Source organism: Neolamprologus multifasciatus, chromosome 5 (assembly GCF_963576455.1).
Source record: "Neolamprologus multifasciatus chromosome 5, fNeoMul1.2, whole genome shotgun sequence".
Taxonomy (NCBI): domain Eukaryota; kingdom Metazoa; phylum Chordata; class Actinopteri; order Cichliformes; family Cichlidae; genus Neolamprologus; species Neolamprologus multifasciatus.
Window position 1 is genome coordinate 38,005,030 of NC_140443.1, and position 20,893 is coordinate 38,025,922.

Genomic DNA, 20,893 nt, shown 5'->3' on the forward strand with positions numbered 1-20,893 from the left:
AGGATCAATATGAAATCAAAATATATGCAAATTCTGTATGAAGTACATGACTGATAACTGTCCTGTCCTGAGCTTTGGTTTTTGCAGCACCCACTTGACCACACCAACAGTTTCTCGCCACCAAAGGGGTAATTGCAAATATTCGAGGGAGGAATATCACCAAAAGTGGGAAAGGTAAGATGGGTGTGATAACACCATAAATGTCACCTATGGTGAAATTCTTAAAATTTGACACCAAGCATAAAATTCTCCAAAATTTAGAGACAGAATGGAGATCTAGAAAGACATAATGTAGCACATGAGGATGAAGCGTTGGAATCTATAATATGGGGAAACTACACTCAGTAATAAGCTGACCATGTTGATTATGTTTATTCCAGTGTGCAGAGATTGGCTAATCTGACCAGGAACTGTAATAAACAGAATTGTCGGAACAGTCAGCGTTAAAGTTTGACAGTCCAGACTGGGATGGCGTTGGACGTCCTGAGGATGGAAAAGGGTTGGTGTGACCAAGGTGTGGTTTGGCTTGTTGTATGTATATTTCAAAATGATACAGCTCTGGCTGGACCAGTTACCAGGCCATGGAAGGAGGACAGCCTTTATTAAATGAGGAGAAGGAATTTTCTGGGATTGATGATCCTCTGGGTGAGTGGTTGACTAAAGCATGCATAAAATAATCATTTTGTTATTGATTGGTAATAAGCCACATTCACAGCTGTATTGACTTGTTGTGGACGCAGTCTACGTCATGTTTAAGCACTCTAATTAACAGATTGAAAATAGTGACATCAAGGGAAGAATATGCAGCGCCGCACTATCAGGTGCCAGTGACGGTTGGGCTCAGTGATGAATCAGGTGAGCTGGCTTCATGGCTGAATAAGGACAGATTCCCCTGCTGTGGTCAGTGAGGGAAAAACAGTGGAAAAAAAGAAAAAAATGGCGTTTTAAATGTGAAGTTCATATTAATACGGATTTTGTTTCTAGGCAGTTCTGCGGACGCACGCTCTGGGCGGAGCCGTACAGACTCCGCCTAGAGCAGATTTGACACAGAAGTGGAGCGTACATGACAAGATTTTATTACAATGAGTGAAACTGTGAAACTGGGTTCATACGCCTTTTTCAGGGTCAAATTCAAGCAATGCCATGTGAAAATTAAGACAAATCATCGTAGGTGAACTTAAACACCTTTGTTCCCCTTTTGTTAAGACATAGAAAAATGCACCATACAAAAATACTGCAAAAGGAAATGGTCACCATATACATAGTGTTTAAACTCAAAATGCACATTTCACTTAAAAATTAAGATGTGAAAATGTGAACAAATCAACTTGTTAGAGATATTCTTCTCCTGTTGATAAAAAAAACAAACATAAATAAATAAGTCTTCTCATCAGATATTGATGCTTCTTTCCTGTGTGACAAAAAATAGGAGACAGATGTTTGTTTGTTTTATTGGGAATTAACTTAGCTTCTCAGATGAGAGGTGAAAGGTCTTCAAGCAACTTTAAAAAAAATCCTTTTCTTCCCAAGCTCCTTAGACTACTGTAGCGAGTAAAAGCCACCGAGTAACCGCTAAGGGCCTCTATACTACTTGTGCAAACTTTCAGGCCCAAAGCTCTCACAGGAATGAGCCCAGAATAAACGGGACAAGAGAGTCAATATCAGTCAGATATGTTAAAATGTATTATTTTAAAAGAACACAAAGGGTTTGCAAAAAAAAAAGCCTAAAACATCAAAATGGAAAAGGTCACTAACGACCACAAGATAGTGTTATTGGTGCAACCTGCCAGCAATGCAACTATCACCTGAGGGTTGCTCTACCCTGGTGGTCCCAGATGCTCGTTGCTTTAAAAGAAACAAATCCATCCCAAATAAATACGAGCCCAACAGAACACTTATCGCATGCACTAAGTGTTTTAGTTCAGGCAATAATCGGTGGCACTAAAATCACTCTTAAAACTCCACACAGAGCACCTCTAAAAGACCTACGTCCCCTAAGGTAAGAGCCCAGCTCAGGGATTGCACATTGCCCGACTAATATTGCACCAGCCCAGTAAAAATAAAAACAAACCCGGCATAAAAAACAGTTTTAAAAGGTGACCCTACTAAAACCAAGGAGGAAAAAAACAGTGACAAATTCACATGTGCAGCCTGCCCTGCAGGAGGCAATACAATATAAATTAGATTATAGCGCATAAATATACTTTTTTTAATGTCAAATATATTAAGTTAACATACCTCCAGCAGACAACTGTTTGCTGCACACCTGGCTTATCTTGGCTTATCGTCTAAAATCACTACTAAAAACATAAAATACAATAAACATCAAATGCATTTCAACAAATTTTTAAAAAGCACTAAAAGAAAAACAGCCTGTACCTTGAACCTCTGCTGTAGAGGTTTAAAACAACCGTTTGTGTAGCAGACAAAACTTCTCAGGCTCCTCACCTACTCACACAACCATTGTTCACAGCCGCTCGTCAGTGGAAATGAAGAGCACCTGCTGCTACTTCCTCTTTTATACCCTCCATTGTGTCCCCTGGGTCCTAAAGCCTTCCCCATTACACTACAATGACCTGGATGACTGAGAACCTTCACAGACTATAGTTAGTATCTGAAGTCAGTTTTGTTAATGGTCTGGCTGAGGCTAGCCTCCAGTGTTGTTCTCCACATCCCCTCCATTGATCTTTTATAGTTCTAGACATTTCAGGTCCACGTGTTAGAGACTGAGTCATAAGTGTTCCTGTAATCAATCCAGGAGGTGCACATGCTGGTCAGTCTGGTCTTACAGTCTCGAGTGACCGTTCTATCTTTCGCCCCTCTAGTCATTCTGCCAAATTCCTGTCTGTGCCCCACCCATGTACTGAAATGTGCCTGTTCATGTTAGACATTATGATGGCTGACAGGTTCCTTTCATGTTGTGCTGAGTCAGGTAGTTGACTTTGGGATTAGGACTGGACTCATTAGCCATTCTGGCTGTGTCTCATCTATTAGCATTTTGCTCATTTGTGCTGCCAGACAGTCATGGAGTGCAGTTAGCTTTAGCCAGTAGATGTGAATCATGCCAGGGCCTGTTCTGTCCAGCTCTTAGACAAAGACTTGCTCTTGGATGTCTGCCACTGTGCTTTAATCTGTTCTTAGATCCACTAGCCACTGGGCATCGTTGTCCTCTGCTGTGTCCTTCTCCCATATGCTCAGTAGAACAGGATTGGTTCATCTCCAGTATTGGTGGGGCTGTTCTCATGTTATTCTCTTGCCATTGACAGTATGTTTTGGATGGTTCCATGGAGAACATCTGGTATAGCATCCTGGCTTCAGTAATTGTGCGTCCCTCCATGGCTATGCCTCCCCAGACCATTACTGACCCACCACCAAATCTGTCATGTTGAGTGATGTTGTAGGCAGGGTAACATTTTCCACATCTCCTTGAGACCCTATCACATTTGGGTGAACTCATACTCATCTGTGAAAAGCACAGGGCACCAGTGGTGGACCTGCTTATTCTGGTACTGGAATTGGCAGGTCCACTACCAAGAAAAATGGTGGTATTAGAAAGTCATGTCCGTGTGCATTTTTATCTGATCTGTTTGCTCAGGTTTTGACAGAGACAGGCACCGGCTGGTCCTTGATGGGTCGTGGGAGTTCTAACCTTTGAAATAGTAAAACAGCTCAGGAGTGATCATATATATTGCACACAAGGAACAGAAATCCTACAGAGGATGCCCAGAGAGAAGATGGATTGATAAGAGGCATGGTGGTAAAGTGGTTTGCACTGTCGTCTTGTAGTAAAACGTTTCCTAGATACTCGAAAAGGAAGGTTCCTGCATATCCTGCAGTTTAGATGGCCTGTGTATCCCTGTGAATGTTTCCTTCAGGCATTCCTGTTCCAGAGACAAGCATGTTATATTGATTGGTTATTCTAAATTAGCTGTGGATGCAACGTACATAAAGTGCTTTAAGTGTGTAGAATAACATGCTCTGCTTTGAGTGGTCAGTAAGATTAGAAAGGTGCTATATAAAGAAAAGTGCATTATGCTGCAAGCACAATAATCTGCAATGTAACTACATAGTCTGAAAATAAACAACTTAGAATTAATTTACTCTAAGCTACCTGATCTCTTAAAAAAGAAATCATGAAAAGGGTTATAAACTTACGAAGCTGTTTCAGTTCAACTCAGTGTTATGTGTGACGTGATGTTATTTACTACGTTCATCATGTTGTAATTGTGAAGGAAATCTTGTGTAACCAGGCCAGCTTGAGCAGAATAACTCAGCAGATGCAGCGCACTTAATTGTGTGTGTGTGTGTGTGTGTGTGTGTGTGTGTGTGTGTGTGGTTTTATAGAAAGTACTTTGAGCTCCAAAGTGCTGTATAAATAAAACATAAATTGAGTATTTGGTACCACAGATGCATCATTGCACACACTCAAAAGTGACACTAATCCTCTGCTAATAAGCTCCCAGAGACTCCTCCCTGAAGTGACCCCTTGATCCCTAATGAGAAGGAAAATCCATCCACCCTAATTATTAAGCCCTGTTACTTAACACAAATAAGAAGGTGATCCGGCATTCAGACTGACAGAACAATATCTTGCGCATGTTTATAGCAATAACAAACTTTTTTTTTTCTGGTCCACTTGGTAAAGAAGGTCCTGCAGCAGCTCCACTTCCTGTGTCCTGAGGAAAAATAACCTGACCTTCTGCCACTCATTTGAGAGCGTACTCTCTTACTGCCTGGGTGTTTGGTACGCAGGGGGCTGCGCAGAGGACAATTAACACTGCCCCAAAAATCCCTGGCTGCCCTCTGCCACCCCTGTAGGCTACTGCCAGATTCTCCTGTCTCAGGAAAACCAGGGCCATCACGTGTGACCACGTGCAGCCCGCCGACCACCTGTTTGACCACCACATTACTTCAGTAAAGCACTTCACAAAATTCCCACCCAAACCTACAGGTTACATAACAGTGCTCAGTACATATTATTTATTTAAAATGTTTGTATATGGAAGGAATATGTTTATTCTATTTTCAAAGGACAACATACCAATAATACGTGTAAGCAGTACAATCAATTTAACACTGCCAATAAAGACGTGCTGAAACTTTACTGCACGTAAGCATTTGACATGACAGGAAACTCCTGAATACAGCTTTTGTAAGCTACCTCCTGGACTTTCAGTGGCACTTTTCATTTTGTAATTGACTTACGGTTGCTTTGGGCTCAGGTTTTCGAAACGAGGTTCAGCCTGAAGTGAATAAAATCAAGGACCTGTTGAGTTTTGCTTTTTGAAACACTTTGGTTTTGGATGATAGTTGAAGTAGGGTTAGCAAAAGGGGGCAGAGTGGATCGATGCTCAGATACTTACATGACAGCTCACCAAAAATCGTTCCTTTCAAACAGACTGCGTGTGTGTGGACACATGTGTATCGACTCATTTCACAATTGCCCTAAAATTGAGATGTCAACAGACAAATACTAGTGAGATTAACCTATGAGTACCAATTCTAAGTAGGATGGGTGAGTTAATGCTTCCACCTGAGATGGTTCAGAACATTTAAAATTGTAACATGACATTGTAAAATACCTCAGAATAAATACTGATATGGTGATTTTGATTTTCAAATAAATATACTTAGGCTATGTCCACACGTACACGGGTATTTTTAAAAATGGAGATTGTTGGGTGTAAACTTAATTAAATTAAATTCAATTTTATTTATATAGCGCCAAATCACAACAAAAGTCACCTCAAGGCGCTTCATAGATACAGAGAAAAACCCAACAATCATATGACCCCCTATGAGCAGCACTTTGGCGACAGTGGGAAGGAAAAACTCCCTTTTAACAGGAAGAAACCTCCAGCAGAACCAGGCTCAGGGAGGGGCGGGGCCATCTGCTGTGATTGATTGGGGTGAGAGAAGGAAGACAGGATAAAGACATGCTGTGGAAGAGAGACAGAGGTTAATAACAGATATGATTAAATGCAGAGAGGTCTGTTAATACATAGTGAGTGAGAAAGGTGACTGGAAAGGAAAAACTCAATGCATCATGGGACTTAGACCTCGCTGACTCATGAGACTTATTTCCGTGAAGGAAGGAAGCAAGGCAACAGCGATCGATCGATTTTACTTGCGCAAGGGAAGCCCCGGTCGGTGTCTCAGAGCACTCTGAATCCTACCACAGACGACCTCAATTCAGGCCTCCGCTTGCCACCTTTTATTGAAAACAGTTACAGTACACACAAGCACCTCCCATTGTAAACCCCCCTATGGTTACAAAAGATACGGCATTGTGTGTGTGTGTACATGAGTGTGTCTTTCTGTGTGCGTGACTTCCTGATAACAACTGTTTTTAACAACATCCTTGGTCATAAAAAGGGTAGTCTCCCCCACACCCTATATATGGCTCAATTCCTTTGGTTCACCATGCACAACACAAGTGAGGCCATAAAGGGCAGGAAGTTTACTAAACAACACAACAGAACCTTCACATGGGATGTGCCTGTAATAAAACACTACAGCCTCCCCCACCATTCGACAGGCTGGAGAGGGGAGCAAAGGAATGTCTTTGATCACACAGTTTGAAACAATGTAGAGATGGTAAGCATCAAAATGACAACATTTAACAATTCACTCTAACAGAGATTTTCCATTTTCATTTTTTTTTTAAAAAATCCCATCCACACGTGCAGTTTTAAAAAAATTATTTCTGTCCACATGTAAAGGCTAAAAACAAAATTTTGGTCAATCAGAAGTCTAGAAGCCTGGGAGGGAAATAGTGATGGGATTTCCGGCTCTTTTTAGAGAACCGGCTCTTTCGACTCCGAACCGGGTCTTCAGGTTGTTTTGTTGCTTTAATTAATTTATTAATAACAACAATATGAAATTATGCACAAAAGGAATTACTAATGTAAAAAAAAGTGGTTTCATTTATATATGTTTATATATAAATATATACGGTGGCCTCTAGAGACAAAACACGTACAAACTCCAAAACACATTTCTAGCGTTAACTGAACTTCCAAAACAGCTACCTAGATCACTTAAATTACACAACTGAAAGCATGTGTGTATTGTTTGTGTATTTATACACAAGCACTCATATATATTCAAATAATTTTAAAAAAATTACATTTACCTGTTATTACCACACACCAAATCCGGTCGTTGTTACTTCCTGGCTTGTGTAGCCAGGAAGTAACCAGGAGTTTTTACATGCTTCTAAGTTTTTACGTTCTTCTGAGCTTTGTCTCGAGGGGCCACTGTAAATATACTTTTATTTATTTACTCCACATAAAATGTAATAAATAAATCATATAATACAAAAATCAACTATTTACATTTTAAACTTTTAACTATTTAAATTTTCAGCTTTTTCCTTTTAAACAAATTTAACGTGAAACAACACAAAACACTGCAAACCACAACACAATTAAATATAAATTAAAATATGAAAACAAAAAGAAGATGCACATTCTCTGTCATATGGACCTGCATGAATAAACTTTCTGAATCCTTTATCATCTGCAACTGAAAATAGTTGTGGATGATTACTATACCTTTCTAATGTGACGTTGTTGTCCCTGGCTCTCTCTCTCTCTCTCCCTCCCGCTCTGTTCCTGTGCTACTGAGTGTAACTACCGCCCCTCCCCCCTCTGCTCAGCGCAAGCACAAGGCTCGCGTGCGGAGTGAAGCGAAAAAAAGTGCGAGAGAGAGGGTGAGAGAAGGAAACAAAAAAACAAAAAAACCACGGCTCCCAATAAGGACCCGGCTCACGTAGTTCACTTCAAAGATTCAGCTCTAAGAGCCGTTTCGTTCGCGAACGACACATCACTAGTGCATTTGTTTTACACGTGCATTAAATTAAAGTTGATTATGTCGATTAAGCATTGTGAGGTTGAGGGTGGGGGGCGGATCCCTAATATGTTTGCTGGGAGTTGGCAACCCTATTAGTTAGGTTGTTTAATATTTCTGCTAAGTACTCTTTAACCCTCTACTGCATAGCGTTGCCCTGAGGCAACAAACCACATTTTCATTCCTTACACTTTTCAAATAATGCTACCAGGCACATCTCTTTCCAATAAAATGATGAGTTGAAGGTGGTGTGACTTTCATTTGGGGGGGGCAGGACCCCTTTCTGCAGGCTGCACTACATGAGAGACATCTCCATTAGGAGGCAAGATAAAGATCACTATTTTACACGTTTATAGTGAAATAAATGTATATTAAAAAATACTTGTATGTGCATGAATATGTTAAGAAGCATATTTGATTGTTCTACTTTTTAAAATTTATTTATACAGTAAAACTGTTAATTTTCATTTGTTGCCTCAAGGCAACACTGCGCAGTTAGCCCAATTTTTTTCAGGCAATATAATGCATTTGCATATGTGTGTAGAGATGTGTTTGTGTGCATTTATATGATCATAGTCAATGTTTTTTACTTTACAATCTACTCATAATTACAGGACATGGATGTAAAAACCTTTTATGCAAGGAAACCAAGGGAACGTGCACTTTAAAGTAACTGTGTCTTTGTGTGTGTTAGTGCCCACATAGCAAGCAGGTCTGGCCAGGATCTGGTATCAAGCCGGCACTTTGAGTAATCTGGGAGAGTAGAAAAGCGCTACAGAAAAATCAGTCCATTCACTGTCTGAACAGAGTTTCGGCATGTTACTTTTGCACTGTTTTGCATGTTCCGGCACATGTTGTTATTGCATGGCTTGATTAAGGTACACATTATGCTGACATCAGGGGCCAGAGCTGAAACTGTTCTGGGCCAGCACAGGGCCAGCAGTGTGTCTACAACTGGCCCGTGGCTGCACACCACCTACAGATGGCCCACATACCACAATGAATAACGGCCCTTTGGTGGCCCAGATCAAGTTTGCCAGAGGTAATCCACACATGGACCAGCACAGGACCACCAGTGTGTCTGAAACTGGCCTTGTGCTGGCCCATGTGTGGGCCACCTCTGGCAAACCAGGTCCGGGCCACCAAAGGGCCGTCATTCTTTGTGGTATGTGGGCCATGTGTAAGCACGTTGTGTGGGCCTGATCCCTGCCATACCAATATTGCTGTGTGGGTGTCAGTGTGTGTGGTCATGTATTACTTATTGTTGTTCGGACACAAATTTGTTTACACACTCACATTGTGAGGTCTACTTTATGGGGACAAATTGCAAGATAAATCATTCAATTTTAGGGTAGAGGCTTGAGTCAGGGTTAGGGTAAGGTTCAGGCAGGGACGTGTGATGGGTAGAGTCAGGATAAGTCTCCAGGAAATTAATGTAAGTTAATGTAATGTCCCCAAAAGTGATGGAAACACAACGTGTGCTTGCGTGTGTGTGTGTGTGTGTGTGCGCGTGCATGGGGTTAGGGTCAAATGTTGGATGTATTTTGGTGTTTTATTGTTTTGTGAAATGTTTACATTGTTTGTTTGTTTATTTGTTGTTTATTTATTTGTTCATCCTTGTTGTACTAATACAACTTATTATAGAATAACTCGGCATTTTACTACCCTTGTTGCACAGTGTTGCCTTGAAGCAACAAACCAATATCTGTTTGGGGGGTGTCAAATTTTATGATTGATATATTATTAGGGACCCTAAAGTTCCCCCAAAATAGGGAGAAATATTTTTTTCCCCAAAAATTAAAAAGTCATGCAGTAGAGGGTTTTTAAGATACCAGAATATGGATGATGGAGCAGGTTTAAGTTTATTAGATTGATCAGTTTTGCTGAACTATGAAATATTTTGGGTGCAGTGTATTTTTTGCATACAAGTACGAGTATAACAGAATAGCTTTAGTGTTTCGTTTTGTTTTTAAAACTTGAGTATGAACTTATACAAAATGCAGCAAGTTATTTATAAAAAACAGTTTTCTTGATTACAAAATACACTATATCTGATTCACATTGGTATCGGCAGATATCCAAATTTATGATATCGGTATCGGACATAAAAAAGTGGTATCGTGATATCTCTACATAGTATACAAGAACATCTGTGCAGAGTATGGCCTGGAAGTCCTGAGGTCAAAATGGAACACGAGTGGTTCAGAAGAGAACAAAGGTTTTAATGAAACTGAGGCTTGGGGGTTTGGTGAAAGGTTTGGTGAAACGGAGGCAGAGAGTGGTCGAGAAGGACCAAACTAAGATCCTATGGGATTTTCAGATACTGACAAACTGGTGATGGCTAACCAACCAGACAGCGGTGGACAAGAAGAAGAATCAGAGGAAGTTGGCTGTCGTGATAAATGCAGCAATACTGAATGATAGCAACATCAGGGAGAAGGAACACAAGAACTGGGCTGAGAGAAAAAGGTGTGGAGGGTGAAGGTAACAGTGGTCCTACTGGTAATCAGAGCACTAGGTACAGAGACCCCAAGCTAAAGGAGTGGCTCCAGCAGATCCCAGGAACAACATCGGAGATCTCTGTCCAGAAGAGCGCAGAAGAGATACTGTGCAGGACCCTCAAACTCACAGGCCTTTTTTTAAATTATTTTTTTATTTACTGGTGGAATGACAAAGTTGTTTTTTTTATGGAATAGTAACAGTGAGCATTCAGCATTTTTGTAGTGTCCCATGTTTGCTTAATTTTTAAAATGCATTTATTTATCATTTATATATTTGCATGCAGTTGTTTTCAAATGTGTGTTATATGTTTATGTTATTTCATTTTTATTAATTTATATTTCAGTGCGTTGAAACCTGTGTATTTTTATGTCGGGTCCTTTATTGGTCACTGCCACGTGCCAAGCAAAAAGTTTCTGTATTTTCCTGCTCATATTCTTAATTTTTGTGAAATGCTGTGTTTTATTTTGTCAGTAAAATTGGCTTTTACTTCTGTGTGATAAGTGCAAAGAAAAAGAAAGAAAAGACACTCAAAATAACCAAATTGACTTCTGCTTGATAATAACTACCTGTCTCCACTCGTATCTCTATTTTGCTGCAATGTTCACTTTCCCTACTACCACCAGTTGGAGGCTTTCTACTCCATCTTCACCACAGAGCAACAAGACCATGTTAAGTCGGTGGAGTATCTGCGCAGCAACTTCAGGCCCATCCAGAGCTTAGATAACCGGCACGTCTTCAAGTCTGCAGTAAAAGATGCCTGGTTGCCTGACCTAAATGACAGCGGCAGCAACCCGTATGGCACGGAGGCTTCCAAAGGTAGGATGTTCACACTTTAACTATACATTTTTTGTTTTTTTATATTACCTATTCATTAGGGGTGGGGAAAAAATCTATACTGTGTAGTATGGTGATATTTTGTTTGCTAATAATGTATCGATACAGGGACAGCAGAAATCGATATTTTGTTACAAAAAGGTTTTTGTGCTCTGACTTCAGAGCATGTTGATCCTTTTTCTCAGCAAGAATCCTGACATTCCTTCACTGTCCAAATGTCCAAACTTTTTTTTGGCAGCAATAAACATGACAGTTTACTTATTTTAATTTAAGATATGTTTTATCTAAACTTTATTTTAAGTTTAAAACTTTTTTATTTAATGTAAAATTATATTTTGTAAATGGTCTGTATTTGTATAGCGCTTTTACTAGTCCCACCTAGGGACCCCAAAGCGCTTTACACACCCAGTCATCCACCCATTCACACACTGGTGGAGGCAAGCTACAGTTGTAGCCACAGCTACCCTGGGGCAGACTGACAGAAGCGAGGCTGCCATATCGCGCCATCGGCCCTTCTGGCCAACACCAGTAGGCGGCGGGTGAAGTGTCTTACCCAAGGACACAACGACCGAGACTGTCCAAGCCGGGGCTCGAACCGGTGACCTTCCGATTACAAGGCGAACTCCCAACTCTTGAGCCACGCTCGCCCTTTTGTATTAAATTACTTTCAAATTCTTCAGTTGCTGAAGGGGCTGCATAGTTTTCATAAACTGCATAGTTCAGAATAGCTATAATTGTACCAGATGGTTGATTCAGTTAAGTTGGACTAGACTAATACAAATTGTTCAGTTTGTCAACAATCAAACTGAAATGAGAGAAAGACTGAGTGTGAGACTTTGATATTAGAGAAAATGAATATTGATAAAGTTTACCTTTATGTACAGAATCTGAATATCACAAAATATTTTTAAAAATTGCAATAATATCGTATCGTGGGATGTATGGTGATTCCCACCTCTACTATTCATATTCATTGACTTAATTTATATAAAAGGAGGTATTGGTATTTACATCTGTAGTTTCAATCTATGCTTGGATCAAAGTAAGGGGAAAATGCTACCTTGGGTCAGGTACTTGTACTAGCTTAAACAGCTACATTTCCCTCGCTGCTATGAACTGAGCTGAAATGAGCCGAGAGTCCAAAGTGCGGAGAACTAATCTGAAGAAATAAAGAGTGAAATCCCAGGCAGAGCAGCTCAATCTTATTGTTTTTAGGCCAAGTGGAGCAGACTGAGGCTTGGTTTGATGACACTGAGGCAGATGTGGACAAGGTGATAAACTTTCAGTGTTCTACTTTTACAATAATAATTATTTTTTTTTTCTTTTTATTGCCTGTCCCGTTTGGCTCTTTTGCCATCAGAATTATTGTCTAAAGGCGAAGAAAGATGCCCAACGGATTTTCTTTACCAAATTGACCATCCCAGCTTTGCTGTAATGGTCCATTTGATTCACCTTTTATTGTTTATTTTATTTTCACTTGCTGAATACGGGACAGACTTGACTGGGGGAAAGAAAGAGGGAAAGAAAAACAGCTGAGAAGAGGGACGGGGGGGAAGGGCAAAAAACAAAAACCAACAGAATAAGCAGGAAAAAAAATACATATATCAATCACCTGGATCACCTGTTGAGAAAGAAAAAAGAAAACAAGCTAAGAAAAAGAGAGCAACACAATAAACAACATCATCACAATGATATATGGGAATATGACAGTAAATACTAAATGTTAAACATTATTGTGCAGGACGTAAGATCGACAGCACAGTGTGCTTTGAGGTAGGAGCCAAAAAGGGTGTAGTTTGTGTGTGTGAGCACCCGTGTGTACACCTGTGAGCATGGACGCGCTTGTTTTTTAAAAGGTTCCTTCATGTAATAATTCATACAATAATTAATTGATTAAAGCATTTCTTATGGCATTGTATCCAGCTGTAGGCAAATAAAAAATGTAGACAATATCCTGTTTTGTTTCACAGTGAGTGATCTGTTTTTTTATCCTCTTTGTTTTAGCATAGCTCAACCAGTTCCCCAAAATAAATTGTAATTTTTTTCAATGTTCATCTTAATGTCTTAACTTTGTAACTATTGTTAGTTTTTGCAGGATAGAGTCAAAATGACACATCCTGGTGGTTCTAGGGTTGCTTAAAATGTTGGCATTGCCCCTCTGTTAGTGCTCGGTTCTATCCCAGGTGATCTATACAGAATCCCTAATCTGCTAAAATATATCCTCACATCATTCTTCCATGGTAATGATTCTTAATGTTAATAAACGAAGTATATGTACAGATTGTCTTTTCTTTTTGTGTGCTTTTGGATTATCTGTCTTTTTAGTAGTAATTCTGTTAACTCTCCTAACATAAGGCAGTCGGAGGCACACTGGCCCACCTCCCACTCTCACCTCATTACCAGTCAAAGAATGCTACAACGTTGTGCAGCGTTTGTGTATGCATGCTGTGTGTTTGTGAATGTGCTTGTTTTTCTCTGGATTTATAAGTCTGCATGTGAGGCCTAGCATCTGTTCACTGTCATCTGTCCCTAAAGAGTTTGTCCCCAGCCTTCCTTCAGGCACAGTTCCATATGGTCCACAAGGAAAGTATATATGCTAGACATGCCCAAACCCACTCTTCCACATACGCGTGTGTGTGTGTTTTCCTGGCACATTATGCTTGCTCGTGTATGTCCTTGAGTGCTACTATGAGACATTTTCTGTATGCAAAGAAGAAATGCAGATCAGGAGGAGGGAAGGCGGGTGGGTGGAAGTGTGTAGAATTACAGTTAAAATGAAAATAACAGCTACAGCTGTCTAAACCACTTATTAATGCAAATATCTAATCACCCAGTTACATGGCAGCAATTCAGTATATTTAGGAAGGAAGAACATGGTTTGAATTTCAGTAGAAAGTATTAACTAAGCATTAGAATGGAGAAAAATCCGATCTAAGTGACTTTGAATGTGTCAGAGTATTGTATGAGTATTTTGGAAACTGGTGATCTACTGGGATTTGTCACACAACCATCTTGAGGGTCTTTATAGCAGAAAGAGAAAATATTCAGTGACTGGTAAATTTTCAAGTGAGCTTCATTTACATTGCCCCAAATGCAAAACAATTGCCTCAGAGCACTTTAAATTATAAGGTAAAGACCTACTACCTGAGCAGGAAGCCAACAATCACCGACCCCCTACGAGCACTTGGCAACAATGGGAATGACGGGGGAAAGAAACTCCTCTTTAATAGGAGTTTTTCTCCTATTCTAACTCTGGCAGAACCATGCCCAGTTAGGGGCAGCCATCCACTGTGATAACTGGGGGTAAAGAGAAAGATAAGAGAGCAGAGAAAGACAGGTTAAAAGGCAAACTATAAGAAGGCGAGCCAGACTTTATTAATTGTTAATAATTAAATGTAGTAGTAGTGTATAAACTAGAGATGAAACCATACCACTTTTTATGTCTGATACTGATATAATAAATTTGGATATCTGCTGATATGAATCCGATAGCCTTTTATAATCAATAAAACTGTTGTTTTTTTTTTGTTTTTTTTAATGTCTTGCTGCATTTTGTATTTGTACTCAAGTTTAAAAAAACAAAACACTAAAGCTATTCTGTGCAGATTTCAAAAACAAAAAATATAAGTACAATATAATAATAATAATAATAATAATAATAATAATAATAGATTTTATTTGAGGGCGCCTTTCAAAAACCCAAGGTCACCTTACAAAAGAACAACATTAAGAAAAGGAGCAAAAGTCATAAAATACATAAAATAAAATAAGTTAAAATTGCAAAACAGAGCTTGACAACAGATAAAATCAGCACTAAAGTGAATAAGCCAGTTTAAACAGATGTTTTGAGCTGTGTCTTAAATACGGAGAGGGAGTCAGTATTTCTTAGTGCAGGAGGAAGAGAGCTACAGAGCCGAGGAGCAGAGCGACTGAAAGCTCTGTTCCCCATAGTGATGAGACGTGAGGACAGAACAGTAAGATGAACAGCAGCTGATGATCTGAGAGGGAAACAGTGGTGATATGGAGCAGGTCACACAAATATGAAGGAGCAGATTTATGGACACACTTGTATTTAAGAAGTAAGATTTTAAAGTTTATCCTGGCTTCTACACAGCAAATCCAGCATGTCCAAATTAACACTGTCAGATTTCAACACTATTAAAGTGTCTATATGGGTCCACACCAGAGAGTGTTAATTTAACTCTTTTTGGAGAGTTGGTACGTTAACTCTGATTTAGTGTTAAACACCAAATCTGTCTGGAGTTGAACATTTAACACTTACTAATGCTAACTAGGTGTTAAGAGTTGATATATTAACTCTCAAAGAGTATTTTAGTTTAACTACGTAAGAGTTATCTTCTAATTAATTCTAAAAAGCGGGAATTTTACTGTTCTGAACTTCTAGAAATTTCTCTTGGAAATAAACATTTACTAAAAAGATGCAATGGTTTTTGAAAAACATTTATTCTGAACTGTGCACCACAATTTCAAAACATTTTCTGAAAGATGTAACAGTGTACATGTTCTCACTTTCATTAGAATTTTGTTTATCAAAAGGTCTGACATAGGTGAGCTGCAAATAACAGCATTCTCATCACTTATTTCAATAAATACAAAATACAATATGCATGTCCTTCATTCATCACTTTGTGGAACTTCAATGCACTTCTGCTCTCCCCCATATTCCATCTTCACAAGCATATCCTGTGTGGAGATTGAATAAAAATTAGTTGACACTAATTAATGGCACAAATAATCCAGTAATCAATTGCAGCACAGTAAAAAAAATGAATCCTTTTTGTATTTCCCCAAAAGACAAGGACACAGGCAACAGGTAATACTGAACTAAATGTAAAACCTCAACCTTTTTCATTTTTACCTAAACCGTGTGCACAAAACTCTGGAGGGATCTAAGTGCTAACGTAGAACCCAGTCAGGACGTCTGCTACTGCTGTTTGCTCGTTTTTTATGGGAGATCGTTTTCAGGCTTCAAGTAGCACCATTATACCAACATTTCACATTCTAGACATTGTTTTAGGTGTATTTGACCAAAGGTTTGACTGAAAATTCACCTGCAAGCTTTTTTTCAAGGCTGTGGTATTTGCCCGCAAACAATACCTTTCAGCTAGCTAAAACAGAATAGCTATGCTATCAGCGAGCAACATGGCTAATGCCTTCCACACAGCTTTGTCTCAACTCCAAAGAGCCACAGAAGTAAAAGCTAATAATAATAATTGAAACAATCTTTGAAAAAATGACTTACCAAGCATGGCAAACAACTCAAATATGTAGAGCAAAATGTTCTGAAACGGCTTCACTTCAGCTTCGACTGGAGCCTATGGTGCTGGGGGCGGAGTCTGTGAATTTACTCTATTTGTGTCATAGCCCCTGTAGGAGAGTTAAGAGTTAAGAGGTCAAGAGTTAATGTTTCCATTGTAACACCTCCAGACTTGACATAGAAACACTCATTTTTAACACTCGGTTTTAACTACTATCATTTTACACCTCAGAGTACATTAAAAGAATGTGACTCTACTTAGAGTAAAATTAACTCTACTTTTGCAAGAAGACTACTAACACCAAAACATTTAACACTTTTGAATTTGCTGTGTACAGGCAACCAGTGAAGCTGCTGAAGAACTGTTGTAATATGAGCTCTTAACAGAGTAGAGTTATGACCCGAGCTGCAGATTTTGGAGAAGTTGGTGTTTATGAAGGGACCTTTTAGGGAGACCAAATAAGAGGGAATTGCAGTAATCAATACAGGACGTAATAAGACTATGGATAAGGACAGCAGTGGCATGGGGAGGAAGGAAGGGGCGGAGTCGGTTAATATTATGTAAGTGGAAGTAAGCAGACCGGGTTATGTAATTAATGTGAGACTGGAATGAAAGAGTATTATCAAGTATGACACCCAAACTCTTAACCTGAGGGGAGGGAAGGGTGGGAGAACGTTCAATGTTAATGGAAAAACTGTGGGATTTGGTTAAGATAGATGGTGTGCCAACAAGTAAAACTTCAGTTTTATTACTGTTGAGTTTGAGAAAATTGGAGGAGAACCAGGATCTAATCTCAATAAGACAGTTTGAGAGGGAGGAAGGTGGGAGGGATGAATTGGGTTTAGAAGAAATGTAGAGCTGGGTGTCATCGGCATACCAGTGAAAGTTTATATTATATTTTTTGGAATATATGACCAAGAGGAAGCATGTAAGTAATGAATAAAAGAGTCCCTAATACTGAACCCTGGGGCACACCAGCAGAAACAGGACAGAGACTTGAAGACTGGGATTTAAGTTGGATAAACTGAGAGCGGTCTGAGAGATAGGAGGTGAACCAGGCAAGGGGGGTGTGACTAATGCCAATGGAGGCTAACCAGTTCAGGAGAATATTGTGAGAAATGGTATCAAACGCCGCACTAAGATCAAGAAGGATGAGGATGGATAGGAGACCAGAATCAGCTGCCATCAGAAGGTCATTGGTAATCCTTAACAGAGCAGTTTCTGTGCTATGATTGGGGCAGAAACCAGATTGAAATGGTTCATAGAGATTATGGTTACTGAGGTTTAAGTGAAGCTTGGAGGCGACAACTTTTTGAAGAATTTTTGAAATAAAGGGGAGATTTGATATAGGGCGAAGATGATCAAAGTTATTGGGGTCTGCACCATGATTTTTGAGAATTGGAATAAAAAAAGCCATTTTCAGAGATATGCAAAATAATATTTATATTCATCAACTCATCCATGTCACCTAAAAGGTAAACCTGTTTCTCCATCACCTGTTCAGCTCTGATGATTCAGTAAGGACATCTCCTGGTTTCATCTTCATGTTTCCCTCTCACCAGATAACCAAACCGACATCATGACCAGCAGCTTTACAGCTGTGGCTCCAGCAAACATCAGCTGATACTAGAAATTAATATTAAATACATTCTAACAACAGCTGATCAAGCTTAAACGTGCTGCTGTTGTTTAGCGCGACATCCACTGGTTTCCTCTTTCTGGCGCAAAGTGGGTGATAAACAAAGGAGAGAAAATCCGATCAGCTGATCATTGATCAGTTTCATGATTGAAGTAGCAACAGGAGAGGGAGGAGGAGAGAATGAGAGAAGAAGAGGCAGCTGTGCAGCGTAAAGACAGAATACCTCCAGCTTTGTGTCTTTTTTTCATTCTAGCTGAAGTACAGGACCATTTGTGTTCCTTTTCAACTCAATAGGGAGATATTGTAATTGGTCCAGCCCAGAGTCCATCATGACCAACTGACCAACTTACCACCAAATATATACTGGTGGTAAGTTATACTGTTTCCAAAACCCCAAACAAGACAAACCAAAACAAACAAACAAAAAACTTCGGCCCATAAAAATAAAAAATCACCATCGGCCCACTGGGCGGCGAGTCCCGCTGTGATCAAGAGGGATGTCAGTGTAAGCTGTTTCTATTACACCCCATATTCCTGAAGCATCTCTCAAAGAACACCCTGAAACTACGTCCACGTCCTGAAAACGCTCCACATCCACACTAGTGTTTTCAGTCGTTTTCACAGAGTTGTGCTTCCACATTGAAACGTCGGAGAATGCTTACATTCCAGTACTGCACACGCGTGAAGCGGCATGAGATTCGGCCTCATTTCTGTCTGCCGCTTATTTACTTTCAGGCTCGCTGAAATGTCGCAGCAAAAGGTCGAGGAAAAGCACTGAGTTTTTTTTAAATGGACTAACAATTAGTGATGGGTCGTTCGTGAACAAAATGGCTCTTAGAGCCGGCTCCTTGACGTGAACGACGCGAGCCGGCTCCTTATCGCGAGCCGTCACGTGGGTTTTTTTTTTCTTTTTCTCAGCCTCTCTCTCTCTCGCACTTTTTTTCTGCTTCACTCTGCCTGCAAGCCTTGTGCTTTACGCTGGGCAGAGGGGAGAGGGGCGGTAGTTACACTCAGTAGCACAGGAACAGAGCAGGAGGGAGAGAAAGAGCCAGGGACAACAACGTCACATTAGAAAGGTATAGTAATCATCCACAACTATTTTCAGTTGCAGATGATAAAGGATTCAGAAAGTTTATTCATGCAGGCCCATATGACAGAGAATGTGCATCTTCTTTTTGTTTTCATATTTTAATTTATATTTAATTGTGTTGTGATTTGCAGTGTTTTGTGTTGTTTCACTTTAAATTTGTTTAAAAGGAAAAAGGTGAAAATTTAAATAGTTAAAAGTTGAAATGTGAATAGTTGATTTTTATATTATATGATTTATTTATTACATTTTATGTGGAGTGAATAAATAAAAGTATATTTACGGTGGCCCCTAGAGACAAAGCACATACAAACTTCAAATCACGTACAAACCCTGAAGCACGTACAAACTCCAAAACACGTAAAAACACATACAAACTCCAAAACACGCAAAAACACGTACAAACTCCGAAGCACATAAAAACTCAAAACACGTACAAAAGACAACAGAAGTGCTCCAGGATGCTGGGCGCAGTGTTGAGCTTTTGTTACCTAGTGGCTACACAAGACAGCAAGTACCAACGACCGGATTTGGTGTGTGGTAGTAACAGGTAAATGAACATTTTTTAATTATTTGAATATATATGAGTGCCTGTGTATAAATACACAAACAATACACATATGCTTTAAATTGTGTTATTTAAGTGATCTAGTAGCTCTGCTTTGGAAGTTCAGTTCATGCTAAAAATGTGTTTTGGAATTTGTACGTGTTTTGTCTCTAGGGGCCACCGCATATATTTATATATAAACATATATAAATAAAACCACTTTTTTTACGTTAGTAATTCCTTTTGTGCATAATTTTATATTATTGTTAATAATAAATTAATTAAAGCAACAAAACAACCTGAAGAGCCGGTTCGGAGCCGAAAGAGCCGGATCTTTAAAAAGAGCCGGAAATCCCATCACTACTAACAATGAGGTGGAGTTGTTGCTGCGAGTAACACAAAAGTAGAGCAGGGCGATATGGCTAAAAATATATATCACGATATATATTTGAAAATTTGCGATAACAATATAACTGACGAATTTCTGCGAGACAAAATAAAACTCCACAACTTTACTACCGCAAAAAAAAAAAAAAAACCCAAAGGCATTTCCAGTAGAAATGGGCTGACATATCCTGAGCATAACCACGTATAATATCCACTGAAGTTAAAAAGAGGAGCTTTGCAACATTAAATATAAAAAAAACTCAAATACGTATTTTTTGGACCATAAACTGCTCGGGATTATAAGGCACATTACGCGAAACAAAGCAGTCAGATAAATCAAACTTTATTCAACTCATTCTCCTTGCTTCCTCCACTTCTGTACCATTGATTCATTAATGCTGTATTCTAACACAGCTGCTCTATTCCCGTGTTGTTGCAGTATATTAATGACTAACCTCGTATTGTGGATGAATTATCTCAGTTGTTCTCCTGACTGAAGTTTGGTCCGTTTACAGCATCCTGCCATGCGATTGCATTTGTCTCTAACCATCAGAATCCCTCACGTTAACTTTTATCGAGTGGAAAAGTGTTAGCGTTCATCCTGCAGCTTCACTGTTTATGTTATGCTAACGTAGCTGTGTCGCTAGCGATCACGTAGCACATCATTATATAGCAGCTAGCCCAACTTCAGTAACCCTACAAATGTCACTGCTGTTTCGTTTCCTGTCTTCATTTATGTTGGAAGTGATAGCAAAGCTGTACGTTTG

General features: G+C 39.4%; 2 protein-coding genes and 1 long non-coding RNA gene across 7 annotated transcripts in view; 2 read left to right on the top strand and 1 right to left on the bottom strand.

Moving 5' to 3' along the window:
* The window catches only part of LOC146519281 (receptor-type tyrosine-protein phosphatase gamma-like), a 303,364-nt gene that overhangs the window by 231,512 nt on the left and 50,959 nt on the right, over positions 1 to 20,893 (top strand). For all 5 annotated transcript variants that reach the window (XR_014874022.1, XR_014874021.1, XM_085159100.1 and 2 more), the window contains exon 8: positions 10,977 to 11,169. Coding sequence is in view for 3 of the 5 variants with exons in the window: in XM_085159100.1 (XP_085015226.1) it covers positions 10,977 to 11,169 (193 nt within the window). In the remaining 2 variants the exon portion in view is untranslated. The remainder of the gene's footprint in view (positions 1 to 10,976; positions 11,170 to 20,893) is intronic.
* LOC146519283 (G2/M phase-specific E3 ubiquitin-protein ligase-like) overlaps positions 1 to 20,893 on the top strand; it is a 253,031-nt gene that overhangs the window by 109,474 nt on the left and 122,664 nt on the right. The window lies entirely within an intron of this gene.
* LOC146519286 (uncharacterized) lies at positions 19,164 to 20,103 on the bottom strand. The gene is made up of 2 exons (XR_014874036.1): positions 19,617 to 20,103; positions 19,164 to 19,525 (listed from the first exon to the last, which is right to left on the bottom strand). It is a non-coding gene; the product is annotated as an uncharacterized LOC146519286 (long non-coding RNA).